This window comes from Callithrix jacchus, chromosome 7 (genome assembly GCF_049354715.1).
Source record: "Callithrix jacchus isolate 240 chromosome 7, calJac240_pri, whole genome shotgun sequence".
Classification (NCBI taxonomy): domain Eukaryota; kingdom Metazoa; phylum Chordata; class Mammalia; order Primates; family Cebidae; genus Callithrix; species Callithrix jacchus.
In genome coordinates, this window is record NC_133508.1 from 121,556,444 (window position 1) to 121,571,544 (window position 15,101).

The following is a 15,101-nucleotide window of genomic DNA, read 5'->3' on the forward strand; positions in this document are numbered from 1 at the left end:
AAGCCATTATCCTCAGCAAATTAACACAGGAGCAGGAGACCAAACACTGCATGTTCTCACTTATAAGCGGGAGCTGAACAATGAGAACACATGGACACAGGGAGGGGAACATCACACACCAGGGCCTGTTGCAGGTAGGGTGGGGAGAAGGAGAGCATTAGGAAAAATAGCTGGCTGGGTGCAGTGCCTTACACCTGTAATCCTGGCACTCTGGGAGGCTGAGGTGGGTGGATCACAAGGTGAGGCACTGGAGACCAGCCTGGCCAACATAGTGAAACCCCATCTCTACTAAAAATACAAAAAATTAGCTGGGCATGACTGTAATCCCAGCTACTTGGGAGGCTGAGGCAGGAGAATCACTTGAACCTAGGAGGCGGAGGTTCAGTGAGCCAAGACTGTGCCTTTGCACACCAGCCCTGGTGACAGAGTGAGACTCTGTCTTAAAAAAAAAAAAAAGAAAATAGCTGGCTGGGCCTAGTGGCTCACACCTGTAATCCCAGCACTTTGGGAGGCTGAGGTGGGTGGATCACCAGCTAAAGAGATCGAGAACATCTTGGCTAACACGGTGAAACCCCATCTGTACTAAAAATACAAAAAATTAACCGAGGTGGCACATGCCTGTAGTCTCAGCTACTCGGGAGGCTGAGGTAGGAGAATTGCTTGAACCCAGGAGGTGGAGGTCGCAGTGAGCTGAGATGGTGTCACTGCACTCCAGCCTGGGCAACACACACACACACACACACACACACACACACACACACACACGACAGTCGCAGACACAAAAAGCTAATGCATGCTGGGCTTAATACCTAGGTGATGGGTTGATAGGTGCAACAAACCAGCATGGCACACATTTACCTGTGAAACAAACGCACATCCTGCACATGTACCCTGGAACTTAAAATAAAAATTAAAAAAAAATTTTTAATCAGCTGAAGAAGACTTATTTGATAATATATGGGAGCTCTTAAATTCTAGTTATATTTTGTAAATCTATAATTAAAAAAAAATCTGCCTAGTTTAATCTCTATGACCCAGTTTTCTCATTTGATGAAATGAGTTTTACTTCTTTTCCTTCATTAGAAATGTGCTTAAGATTTTGTTTTGTAATACAGACCTTTTATCACTCACTTTGTGCCAGCAGCAAATATTAAATAACACTAGGAAATGCTTATGAAGTCACCGAAAGCATTAGCCCTTACAGTGAGCCAAAATGGATTTTGTGTCTGATTTCAGTGCAAAAGCCATTTCGCTGTGACTGTTACTTCAGTAAATAAAAGAGACTTTTGAGCCACACAGATAGTTTCTCTCTGAATAAACTGCTCAGTGTTGATTTTTTAATAAAGTAAAGCCTCCCCAAAGTATATATTATCTACTTTAAATTTCCCACCAATAGGAAGGCAAGGCAAGCACAGCCATCAACTGAGAGTCCTTGGCTCAGAATGTTGAGCTCATAGTCACTCCACCCACAAGGCGCTGCTGACAGGGGGTGGGGCAGGGGTGAGGGCATGAGAAGGATCCATACACCAAAGAGGAATTTCTCTCCAGAAGATGCTTCATCCCAAGAGCCATGTGATAGTATTCAAAAGACCTTGGTGTAAACTTGAATAGTTCATCATCTTCTTTTCCAACCTCATATAGAAATTCTTCAGAAAATTAACCCTGTCTTTGTGGGGAAAGACTGTTTAAAGAAACATGGTGAATTATTAAAAGTACTAGGTATGCCTCAAAATGCTTCCTCCTCTGATAGTAAGAAAGCTTATCGCCAGTTGGGTCTACAAGTACACCCAGGCAGGAACCCAGAGAACAAGGAGGCATCTGAGAAGAAATTCAAACAAGTAGCAGAGGCCCATGAGGTCTTGTCTGATGCCAGGAAATACGAGTATGACACACTCAGAAGGAATCAAACCAAAAGAGAAGACAGAGGAGATGACAGAGACAAAAAAACATTTGGAGGAGGAACTATGCTTTGAGAGGCCACACCATGTCTTTCAGAATGTCTTTGAAGATGAAGACCTCTTCTCAGGAGATGATATTTCCACTGGCCATGTGGGTTAAGCCAGGAGATTCCACTCCTCCATCTTTGATGTGACTCCCATATTAGATACTGGATTTTCCACTTTTCTATCTCTGGGCTCCAGAGCGAGTACCTCTACCTCTGAGACATTTGTACCCTTTGTAAGCAGTGGAATGAGAAACTTCAGACTGGTTGCCACTTGTAGCCAGTTCATAAATGGCAAGAGAGTTGTTACAAAGAAAGTGCTAGAAAATGTGAGGGGGAGGAATGAAGCAGAAAAAGAAATACTGTTTCATGAGATTCCTCCACATCACTGGTAAGAAGTTGCCTCTGTGTTTTTTAACAGGGTATTTTGATGCTATGGAAGACTGAATTGGATTTGAGAATGTGTTGAACTGGGATGGACAGAGTTCAGCTTAGTTCAAACCTCTCATTTCACAGAGGAGGGGAATAATGTGACAGATGTTGACATAAGAACCTAGTAAGTAGCAGGGCAGAGCATCCTTCCCCAGTCTTCTGATTTTAAATTAAGCCTCCTTTCCCTTATGTACCATCTAGGACCGTAGAGACCACCTCCACAAATATGGCCTTCCCAGTCTGCACAGAGCCCTACCATCATAAATCCCATTAACTTCTCTTAACTGTTTTTTTTCTGCCCTACCTCGTAATTGCCTTGTTGCCTTTCTTGATGGGTACTCTTTGTCTCTTCCTAGGCTCTTTTCTCTTTGCTGCTTCTGTTCCTACCCATTCTTTCTTTCTATACATTTCCCATGGACCATATCACAAATAGGTTCAATTCAGAGTTACCTACGTATAGATTAAAGCAGAGAGAATGAGTGAAAAGTACATGGGTTAAGATCTTTATATGCTTTTCAATTTTTAAATTTTTTTTTCATTTTAATTTTGTAGAGTCAGGGTCTCACTATGTTGTGTCCCCAGGCTGGCCTTGAATTGCTGGGCTCAAGCAATCCTCCCACCTCAGCCTTTCAAGTAGCTGGGACTTCCATGCCCAACTTTAATAGGCTTTTTTAAATAGCTAGCATTTATTGAGTGGTCAGTGCACATCAGGAATTTTTACAAAGTTACCTCAATAATACTTTCAGCAGTGAAATACAGTAGTCACTTTCCCCCATCATATAGATAAGAAAATAAGGCTTAGAAAAATTCAGTAATGTGCTCCAGGCCCCACTAATAAGCAATAAAGTAGTGTCTTAGTCTAAAGCACATGCTTAGCTAGTGAGCTATAATATCTAGGAATCCTACTCATTTATTTTTAAATCTAGCCTCTTGCCCTCATTGGAAATTTAAACTATCATCTCTAGACTTTACTTCCATGCATGAGTACTTGCTGGAACTTAGTAAAGATGTAAACGTTTTTTTATTGCCTAACAGGAACCTGAAGGTTACTTTTACATGTAGACACAACCAGTATAAAAGTTTTACTGACACTAACAAATGATTATCAGCTAACATAACTCCCAAGATGTGAAATATCTTTTGTTTTGGATTTCATCATAATGTACATGCAAAATCTTGGGTTTGTTTTGTTTTGTTTTGTTTAGCTGGAGTTGGTCACACTCCAACTCATTCATTTATATTAATACATAGACTGGGTTCCAGAGGCGTTGTTCCTCATGGAAAGTTCCAGATAGAGTCTGCATTAGAACCTCTCCAGTTTCCAGTCCCAAGCTCATTGTAGTGCAGCATGCTGTTGGCAGAATTTGGATTTCACTTGCATCCCATCGAAGTTATGTAACAAATTATTAGTTTTCTTAATCAAGGAACTTGCCTGTGTGTGCAATTTTTATGAAATGATTGTTTTATGTGGTCTTTGAACTTTTTAATCTCAGTAAATTGTCTGAGCCTAAACAGGAATATGCCATCATCTTCCTGGCAAAGGGGAGCACACTTGCAGAAAGGAAGCAGAAGGTGGATTTGGAATCAGAACACATCCTATTTCTTTCAAAGCCTATCCATTTCCACTTAGTAGTCACTGTGAACCTCCTACATGTCAGGCACCGTGCACGGTGCTTTGCGTCATCATTTCTAATCTCTAAAGTCCTTCACGGCTTTATTTCCATCTTACAGGTAAGGAAACTGAGGTGCAGGGCAGTTAAGTCTGCCACCCAGGGCCACATAATAGTTTGTGGAGACAGGATTCAGACTCAGTTTGCCTGACCATAAGCTTCATTTCCATCATACTCTGTTCCACTCTCATTCCTTTGAGCTGCTCTAGTCAGGGTTTAAGGGGAATGTTTGGTTGTATGTATGAATTAACTATATTTATTTCAACATTTCTAAAACGAGGATTTCCAGATGGAGCTTTCTTTTACCAACCCTGGTCTGAGGTGAACTGCAGTGTGTCTACTGAACAAAGGGAAAATCAGATTGGAGCAGAAACATGATTCTTCCATTTTCTCTTAAGTAAAATCCAAATTTCAGCATTTTTCACAGGCATATTTGGCTTTTGACAGAAATGCTGAGTTGTCAAAGGACTTTTTGCCAGCAAAGATTTTTTTAAAAATTCACTTTGAGTTAGTTGAGGAAGTTTTCTTGGTGTATAGAAATGAAAGCAGTGTCATCTCTTCCTGATGCCTATTTAAAACATGTAGTAAGTGAAGTATGAGCACACAACAGCTGAGGCAAGATGGAGGGCAGGAAGGGCTTTGCTGTTCGGCAAAACATTCTGAGCCCATGTGCAAGACACAGCTGAGCTCTAAGGTCACCTCTAAATTAGTCTCTGTGACCTCACAGTGTCTTCAGCACAGCTACTGTGCTTTCCAGGGGCCAGAGGCTCCTCCGCCAACTCTCAGACCTGCAGGTTTCACTAATCGGCAATCTCTAGGATTACTAGTTGCCTAAATAGGAAGAAAAGTACTTTAGGATTATTGGGTCAATTCCTGTGTCCTTAAGGAAATTTTCGATTCTTGTCCTATCAATCAACTGCTTTTTTATGTGTTACGGTCTCTCACAAACTACTGTGAGATATTTTGTGTTCTGGTAGCTGATAGAAGAAAGATTTCCCAGACTCAAAACCACCATAGACCAGGTAGAAGTAATTCCTTGTTCTGTTGTTTCATATTAGGTGGTTGGCAAGTAAAATGAGGACCTGGTCCTGTCGAGAATGATGGAAGGGATGATGACAAGTGATTGTATAACTCATAGCTCAGGGAGCATTTGCAAGAGCAATTTCTCATAGAATCTTGTCAGAAACCCTACCAAGGAAGAAATAGAAGAGAAGGGACTTGCCTCAGGTCACAAAGTGGGTGTTTCTTCAGCCGCCTAGCCTACTGTTATTTCTCCCACATTTTTAGGCATTCAAAGCACATTTTCTTCCCAGCCTGGCAAACAAGGCACATGAGAGTTGGAGGAGCCACCCTGGGATAATGTGGGAGGGAGTCTTGTTTTATGTAGTTGCAGCTACGCGTGGTGTCCCCATGTCTATCGGTCAGTGGAAGAGGTAGGTGTAGAAGTGTGTGGGTAAAACCATGAACAGAAATGTCACAACTCACCAGCCAAGCACAGCTGGTTTATCTCTTGAACCCAAGTCACCTAAGAACCAGCTCATGTTCTTAAGAGACATAAGGTTCCCACAACAAAAAACAACAAAAATAATGTGGTATTCAGCATTCGTCTAAGTGCTTCCTTTCCAAAAGTGTCAAACCACTTTGTATGTATGGGATCTTCATCTCTTTTGTGAGAAGCCTGTTTTTATTCCCAAGGCTTTGTAGTTTCTCCAGAATGTAGTATACCTGACTCTGTGCCTAAGGGTGCAGGGAAAGGACTCCGAGCAGAATAGGCAAGGGATTTTCAGCTGGCAGGGCCCTATACCCCTCACTACCTTATTTGGAAGTTTGAGGATCCATTGAGAAAGAGTGTGGTAGGGGAACTCATCTTGGAGAGGTTGATTTTGAGTTGAGGTGGATGGTTACCCCTTTAAAGGGCAGGAAAGTCTCCCAAAGTGTGAGTCATTTTTCTAATCCCCATTGTTGCAATTGTCAAGACTCCAGGAAACCTAAGACTCTAGTCCCCATAGGACCATCTAAAACACATATATTTAAGTATCAAAAGAAGCAGAGTGGTATTATAAAAATAACATTGGCTTTGGCTGCAGGTATATGAGAGTTCAAATTCTATTCACTCCTTTCCCAACTTCACGATCTTAGGCAAGTGAACTTCTCGCTTGATCCTTGGCTTGCCTGTAAATTAGAGATGATCATCTGTTTTAGAAATTAACTTCACAGAAAATTCTGCATAAACTTTAATAGGTTTTAAAAACGGAAAGTGTCATTATTCCTTTCAGAAGCAACATCTTTGATCCTTAAGGATACATGCTGTAAGCTTGCTATCTGTTTTTTTGAGATGTGATGTTTGTGATAGGAGCTCAAAAGCAAGATCAGCTATGGATTATGTTTAATGCCGAAATAAAGCTGAAAGATGTAAGATAAAAATAGAAGATTGCATTTTTTCCATTTTGGCACGACTACAAACATAATGTTTTTAGCTTGGGCACAATTGGTATGACTTTTACTTCTGAACTTCCTTTCTCTTCATTATCCTTGAGCTTTTGGACTCACATGTTGGCTTTACCCTCTGCTTCTATTATAGGAAATTGATGGAAAATCCCTGCTATTGATGACAAGAAATGATGTGTTGACAGGACTTCAGTTAAAATTGGGGCCTGCTCTGAAAATCTACGAATATCATGTAAAACCTCTGCAGACAAAGCATTTAAAGAACAACTCTTCATAGTACAGTCAAATTGGGGTCTTAGACCTCAAAAAATACATAATGACATAATTTAGTTTCATGTGATGAAACTTTGTAAACAGAATACATACATGTGTATATGTAAAGAATTTCAATCAAATGAAACGTTATCCTATTGGATAGACTAGGCAATTCATCAGCTGACCTGAAATCAACCAGGAGGAGCAAGGACAAGATGTGCACAGGGTTGTTTTCCTCACGGAATGTGTTAAATAGAATGATCTTTGACACGATTAGACACTCCTCCCCAGAAAGGCTTTGAAATCATAAGGATTTTCGTCATCTCTTTATAGATTGCTTTCCCAAAATCCTTTAAAAAAGAATTTAATTGAATGACTATGTATTGGTTACAGACTTAGGAAGAGTTAAAACAAGAACATTTGGGGAGGGGGAGAAAGAAGAAAGGGATTGCTGTCTCCCTTGAATTCCTCTGCTCCTTAGAGCTTGTGTTACTTGGATGGAATTGCCGACACCCTTTTTTATAGAGGGTTCTCCACTTGACCTTATTAAGGTTTTATTGGGTTACGCTGCCGTGTTTGAAATGAACATGCATCATGGCCCTTTCAGGAGCAGACACGTAGCTCTGGAAAGAGAAGCTCCATTGTGTACTGAGGGTATCCATCCATATCCAGCTGGCTTTCAAATGGGGTAATGGTATTTTCTGCACAGATTTTCTTTTAAATTGGTTCTTTGTTTTTGAAGAAAGCATTTTTTTTAACTTCTTGGTTTTATTTATAATAATTTGTTTCTGAAGCAATTTGCTGAGAGTTATAGGTCAAAAAGCCTTGTTACTAGTACAGAATATTTTTATATATATTCCTTTATGATGGTGTAATTTTTTAAATTGTCCTATGCTTTGTTCACTTCCTGGTTTAAGTACTTGTTTTTAAGAACTTGGAAAAAGTGGGCTTGCTACATCTCTGTTCAAAGAGACATTTGTTCAATCTCTGTGTGTCAACGCCTTGTTGAATTGGTGCTTTGTGGTTGCAATAAAGCATTGCTTCAGTTTGTTGCCAGTGTATCTTTGATATTTTCTCTTTAGCTGCTTCTTCTGTTGAGATTAAGGATTAAGGTCTTCTGGAAACTAGGGAGAGAAAATTAAGCATTTGGGAGGGGGAAAAACTTTAGAAGTAGAAATTGTATAAATCTATATGTGGATTTAATTTCTTTATGAAGTGACTCATTCAAGTAAATCTCATTTCTTCTTTCATCCCCAATTTTAGGTATTATTTTAGCCAAAGATTTTTTTTGTTTGCTATAGGCCAGTGGGGGTCATTATTTTTTTTTTTTAATTCTAATGAAAGCTACTGACTTCCTCTCCAGACAAAAGCTCACATTTCCACATACAAAACTTGCGAAGAGTTGGTGGACTCATAATTTCCCTCTTCCTCCTCCTCAAGTTAAGAGTTTCTATTTTAGAAAATCCAGTCCCCTCTGGAGATAATTTCTTGAAAGAACAGAAAGTCTGAAGATCACAGTGAAAAAAACATAGGAAGTGGTATAGATAGTAGGTGGGGTTTAAAAATGCATTCCAAATTAATTCAATTATAGAGCATACAGAGTATCTGAAATTTAAGTCATGCTTTGTTTTCACTGTAAGTGGGAAAAGTGGTTACAAAAGAGACAGTTTTTTAAATCTCTGAGTTCCCACAGTCTACCTAAGACCAAAAACACAAGTAAAAGGCAAAATATAGTTAAGTGTTGTGAGGAGTGATGGAGACAAAAGGTGAGAACTGGAGCTGAGACCTGGATAGGAAAGAAGGGATTCCTGGATCAAAAAGAAGGAAGATGGAATGAGAATCTTGATTAAAACCTCTGTGAAGGAGTTTCCTGCAGTAAAATCATGATGATGTTTGACCCTTCTCTACCTTAAAGGGATAGTGTGAGGTATTTCCGAGCCCTGCTCCCGTGCACCCACCTAATACCTTCTGTAGTTGTTTGGAATAGGTTTGGCTGTGAGCGATGGAAACTGTCTCTCCCACCCCCACCTTTGGGCATCTTTGGTCACAGGGGTTAGAGGCCTTAAGCTTTTAGCAAAGTGAGGTAAAGCAACCAGGGAAAGTTTATTAATAAACAAGATAGACACCAACTTCCCTCTCATGTAAATGTTCAGATGGGGGAACCAGAGGTGGTGGTGCCCTACACAATGGTAGGGACACAGTTTCCTTCTATTGCTTTCTTCCATGATGCATGACATACATTCCCAGAATCATTTCATAGCCCAAATAGCTGCTGTTTCTTTGCCATCGTCACTTGAATTTCAACCAGTCGAGAGAAGAAAAGGTGAAAGGAACAGACCTTCCTTTAAGGATACTTCCAAGAAATAGTACATACTATTTCCTCTCATATCTTGTGGACTGGAAGTCAATCACATTACTTGAAATATTTCATCTTTTTATTGGAAACCATGAGCCCAACTAAAATTCAAAGTCCCATTATTCTGTAGATAAAGGAAAAGGGATATTAAGAGACAACTTGCTGTTACCACTGTCCACTGACCACTAAACACTCATAGCAAATGACACTAAAAGTTTGTCTTTGGCTGTATTTTTCTAGAGATTTGAACTTGAGTTCAGCTAAGTCAACTAAACCTCAGATTTGGACTGTATAAAACGGAAAGTATAAAATCATTCCTCAGCCTCTAATGAGAGCATTCAGGCAAAATGAGCAATTTAAAGATCGTCTGCCTTCCCTACACTCAGGATAAAGGCCTAGAACAGGCAGCCCTGCTCGCCTTGGCAATAGCTCAAGGTGATTTCATCACCCTCTATTTAGGGGAAAACCAATGTGATCAAAATAGGCCAAAAAGAGAGGCCGGAAGTACTTGAAATTCAGCAGGTAGGCAGCCTTTGTCTCCAGACAGCTGTAAAAACCAGAGACATCTGATTCCTTTCAGATCACACTGGATTTCTGTTAATATGATCTGGATCTGCAATGAGTAGTGGATACATGTGCTGTGTGGGGAAGCACCTCATGGATGTGAGTGTGCCCCGATGGCAATATATAAACGGTGAAGGTTTATACAAGAATTGGCTAATGTTGAATTTGACTATTCTCAACCAGAGAAGCAGGCAAGATATCAGAATCAGAAGCAATTTAAGAAAATAATTGCCACTCCCCTCTGCCCCACATTTGAACCTCTAATTCAGACTCTGCAAAGAAGGTTTGAGGTCACAAACTGGCCTCTTTTCAGTGGAATCTAAAACAACATGTTTTCCTTTGGCCAGTGCAGTATGTGTGTATTTTAAAAACTACATTTACACACTTCTAGTGAGGCCAAAAACTCCAGTCTGTTACTCCTCCATTCCCTAATGTCTTAAAACCAGCAACTTCACTTTTTTTTTTTGAGATGGAGCTTTGCTCTTGTTACCCAGGCTGGAGTGCAATGGCGCGATCTCGGCTCACCACAACCTCCGCCTCATGGGTTCAGGCAATTCTCCTGCCTCAGCCTCCTGAGTAGCTGGGATTACAGGCACGCGCCACCATGCCCAGCTAAGTTTTTGTATGTTTAGTAGAGACAGGGTTTCACCATGTTAACCAGGATGGTCTCGATCTCTTGACCTCATTATCCACCTGCCTCAGCCTCCCAAAGTGCTGGGATTACAGGCGTGAGCCACCGCACCCGGCCCGCAACTTCACATTTTTACATTAACAGGCCCCTGAAGGCAATTGAGACATCAATTTTAGACACGGCCCCAAACACACACCCAACCCAATCTAAAACAAAAAACAGAAAAACAGTAAGCCTCCTTAGAGTGAGTTCATTCAGGAATTAAAAATTGCAAATAGATTCAATTGAAAAGAAAACAAGCTAGCCTATTGTATTGGAATGTGCAGCAAATTTGAGCATCATTTTTTATACCTAGTGGGCATGATGAATATGAAGAAAAAGAGGCCAGTTGGTAGCAGTCTTTTCATTCTGTCCTTAGCAAATATCTCATGTGAATACAGCTTTTTGTCCCTCCGAGATTAGCATCTGCAGTCAGGGGCACACACTGTCCTTCAGTTGCATTATTGAAAATATCTTTGCGGGTATTCCATTTGCAAAAGTCTAATGACCCACAGTTGCCCAGCCACTTCCATATTTGGAAGCCAAATGCAGAAAGGACTTACTGGTGGTGATTCATCTGTCTTTGACAGTCCTTGTAAATGGGATCTGCAGGGGTCAGGTCTGGGCCCAGAGCCATTAAGTGTTTTCTGGAATGATTTGGAAGATAAAGTTAAATGTTCAAAGAGCTGACTGCTGCAGGACAGATATACCTCTTAGGAGAAAACTTGTTAATTCGGCTTCTAAACCAAGAACAGAAGCCACAGGAATGAGAGAGCAGGCAATGAATGCATTAATGAACAGCTCGTTAGTTTCATGCTGTACCTCCATAGGCAATTGAAGAGTCTGGGTACCATTCTGGCCAATTGTGGCAATACGTAGAGCTAGAAGAAGATTAAAATGATTGCATCCAAGTTCATTTGGTAAGTGTGGCTGTCATATTCTTAGAATCCCTTGGAGAACCCCAAGGAAGAGTTGTGTCTAGCCTAGCGCTGAAGCAGAATAATGGAGGACCCTGTGGCTAAAGTAAGCTGACGTCCCTTCACCTTAGTTACGTTACAGTGCTCCTGTCTACAACTGTCTTTAGGGAGAAATCAAGAAAGCTGGAGATGCCAGGCCTTTCCAAACAGAAACTGCCCCTTTTCCTCAGAACAAGTATATGAGCCAAACTGCCACCTTTTTTAAAGACATGGGAAAATGGTGAGTAGAAGTGTAAATAATACTGAACATACTCGTTACCTGCAGAGGATGCCTGACTCAGCCAGATAAAGGAAAATATGCTGCCAAATGGTTTATGCTCTTACCCAGGCACCACCCATGGGGCATCTTTGGTCACACGGGTTAGAGGCCTTAAGCTTTCAGCAAAGTGAGGTAAAGCAACCAAGGAACGTTTTGCCATGAGGGCCTCCAGCTCTCTCACTGGATGCCTGTGGCAAAGTTTTCCAAATTAAATGTCTTCTTTCTGAATCAAAGGCAGCAGAAGCATTCAGCAAATTGTATTTCATAGCCCTTTTCAATAGATTGCATTCTATTTTTATGTGCTGGGGAATATGTGTTTGAGAATGATACTATAGAATTCATCAGCTTATAAATACATTTTGAGTGGAAGTCAGTAAACCTGCAAGCCACCAGCAGTTTCTGCATATAATAAATTAGTGTTTGGGGTAGTATTCTGTCTGCTATACTGACCCCAACGGTGCCAGTTGAGGTACACAGTAGGTAGTGTTTGGTGAAGTCACTGAAGTTGCACCAAATAGATCTGGGCTTGAATCTGGTCCTGGAATCTAATGGACATGGGAACTTAGGTAAGTCGTATGGCTCCTCTTAGCCTCAGGAACCTCATCTATTCTCTAGTTCAGATGCAGAAACAGAGTAGAGTGGCATCAGCCTAGCAATGCTCAATAGAAACAGAATGTGAGGCACTTACATAAATTAAAATTTTCTAGTAGTCACATTTGAAAAGGTGACCCAGAAAATATAATTAAAATAATATGATTTTAAGACAATATATATTGGCTTAAGTATTATCATTTTAACATATAATCAGCATAAATATTATTGATGATATTTTATAAAATCTTTTCATTTGCCTCTAAAATCCAATGTGCATTTCATATTTACTGCACATCTCAATGAGAACAATGTAGCTCAAGCGCATAATTCAGGATTAGTTTCAGTTGAAAAAAATGACAGTGACTTAAGATAGAAATTCTCTTTTATGCATATGAAGGTAAGCAGTTCAGGGAATGGCAGAGCTGTTTCGTCATGTTTTGGTCTCAGCTCTCCTGTGTGGCTTCACCATCCTCAGCACATAGTTTCCCATGTAGTCCAAGGTGGCTGCTTGGGCTTCAGTTATCACAACTGCATTCCAGCCAAGAAAAGGAGGTAAAGAAGGACACCTTATATGAGAAACTGCACATAGCACTTTGCTGATATCCCTTTAACAAGAACTTAGTCATTTGGTGATACCTCGCTGCAGGGGAGGTTGGAACTGGAGTCTTGATTTCAGGAAGCCAAGTATCCAGATAAGGACAGGAGGGTGGATGCTTTGGAGAAACTGGCCGTTCTTCTATAGGACCAGTCTCATAAGTTGATGGAAGATTGAATAAGAGTATACTATACAGTTGTTTCTATTACATTAAAAGTACATTAAAAATACGGTTTTGTTACTATGATCTCATTCCGCTTCAAGCTCAGTACTGTCACAGAACCATTGTATGCTGAGCCTAAATACTGCTCATTGGATGCATCCTAATACTGCTAAAAATCAAAATTATTTTTATAGGTGGATGAAAGTGGATATTGGGTGGTACTGGATGCTTTGTTTTCAAAAGGGCACATAAGCAAAAAAAAAAAAAAACTTGCATTATTTAAGTTCCTTGAAAAATTGTTATGCTGAGTTAGGGGAAATGTGCTAAGCAAAAGGCATACAAGTTTTTATTGGTCCCCAAATACTTAAGAAGTTGGTTTGAGGCATTGGGGAATTCTAAATGGATCCTGTCCCCAATCCAAAATGAGTGTTCAATGACATTCAGAAGTTTCCTGAGGCTAGGGAAATGGAGGCCTATGATACTGTTACGATTTTAATGAAGGTATATGTAGGTCATAAACAGAAAAAAAATTATTTAATAAAACTGAAAAAAGTCTGAGTGGAGCTGTATTCATAACTTGAGCCAATTAGGTTGACACCAGTTTGCTAAATTGTCTATTTGGGCAAATTTCTATTATGAATTTTTAATGCTAAGGTGACTTCTTTCCACCAGAATGTCTGTAGGTTATTCATCAGCCTTCTATATGGTGTGTATACAGAATGCAAAGTAAGTTAACATTGGCCTAATTCACACATAGTTAAAAAGGAAAACTGTGCAGCTATGCATCCATAGTGGCAGATGCAGGAATCCTGGACTAGGGGTCAGAAGACCTGGGTTTTGTTCCCAGATCTGCCACTGATATATCCGCAAGATCTTGTACAAGTCTTAACCTCTCTTGCTTCAGTTGCCACTAAAATAAACATGTCCAATTAGAGGATTATTTCAGCACTCAATTTCTATGATTTTCTAAAAATGCAATGATCTGAGTTATATGTGTCATTGGCTCCCTCCACCATTCAATTAAAACTCACAGCACTGTCACATTCTACAATGTCATTTCCCTTTCATAAATGTTCTAAAGTTTTGGTTGATTATGGTTCTCTCTGTGCAGTGAGCTGGGAACAGCTGTTTTGTCTTGAGAATTGTCAAGTTGGCTGATTGCATACCCCTATAGCTTTAAGTTTACATCACTCTCACTGTGTTCCCTGGTAGAAGTATCCCCCTAGGAATAGGCCCTCTACACAATCAGAGCTTAGAGTTGAGGGGGTAAAGGAAGCACAGATTTCCATGGCAGATCACTAGGAATGATAGCAAGTGGGAGTATTTCTATTTCTACATCTTGGTTACCAGATCCACATGTTATACCTATTGGGGACATAACACAATATAAGAGCTAAGTATTTAGGGGATGCATCTGCATCCTGGAGGACAGTAGCCCAACATCACAGAGTATTATCTCCAAGCTGACATCACAGTTGTGACTTTAAGAGATTATTCCATCACTCTGCCAGGCCAGCAGCTTTGGGATAGTACAGTATGTTATAGGATTATATGATCAGTTACAGCTTGTCACATTTATTTTACCTTAAAGAGGGTCTCTTTGTCCCTAGGTCTGAGTGATGGTATGTGGAAATCTGTAAGCCCTTGGTTAGTGGTGCTGACTGAGACCCTGTGAGCAGGCAGGAAAGGCAAAGACACCCAAAATATGTGTCTGTTTTAGTCAAGATTAATCACTGGCATTTTCAAAATAAAAGGGGTGCAATATATTTAACTTGCTGCCAAGTAGGTGCCATATCAAGGTCTCACTCAATATTGGTCTCTACTGCTGGAAGTTTGGATACGTGTTAGCAACAGTTATTCTTAGTAATAGAAAGCCAGATCCCAGGCTTTTCCTGCCACCACAGCTATTCATGAGTTCCTTGTGCCAGCGCTGGGACTGCCAATGACAAAGAGTGACCGACATTCATTGGCAAAGCCATTGTCTGCTTGATTGTTTAGTGTCTTGTCCATGGCTGATGCTTTTCAGTGGACATTAAGATGCAAAGCAAAAATATTCACATTTCATGTCCACCTGCACAGGCCCATTTACAAGCTTCCTTCCTCTCACCAATCTCCTAATCTTTCTCATTCCAAGTGTCTAACCAACCAACCAAGCCAATTGCCACTGCCCACAAGT

The 15,101-nt window shown here is 40.4% G+C and overlaps 1 protein-coding gene across 7 annotated transcripts in view; it reads left to right on the forward strand.

Moving 5' to 3' along the window:
• The window catches only part of SAMD13 (sterile alpha motif domain containing 13), a 73,414-nt gene that overhangs the window by 37,083 nt on the left and 21,230 nt on the right, over positions 1-15,101 (forward strand). For 6 of the 7 annotated variants that reach the window (XM_078332334.1, XM_003733481.6, XM_078332335.1 and 3 more), the window contains one exon: positions 6,626-7,805. The exons of the other annotated variant lie outside the window; for it this stretch is intronic. In XM_078332334.1, coding sequence (XP_078188460.1) covers positions 6,626-6,653 — 28 coding nt within the window. In that variant the 3' untranslated portion in view covers positions 6,654-7,805. Of the gene's footprint in view, positions 1-6,625; positions 7,806-15,101 lie in introns of those variants that run through there. 7 annotated transcript variants of the gene reach the window in all.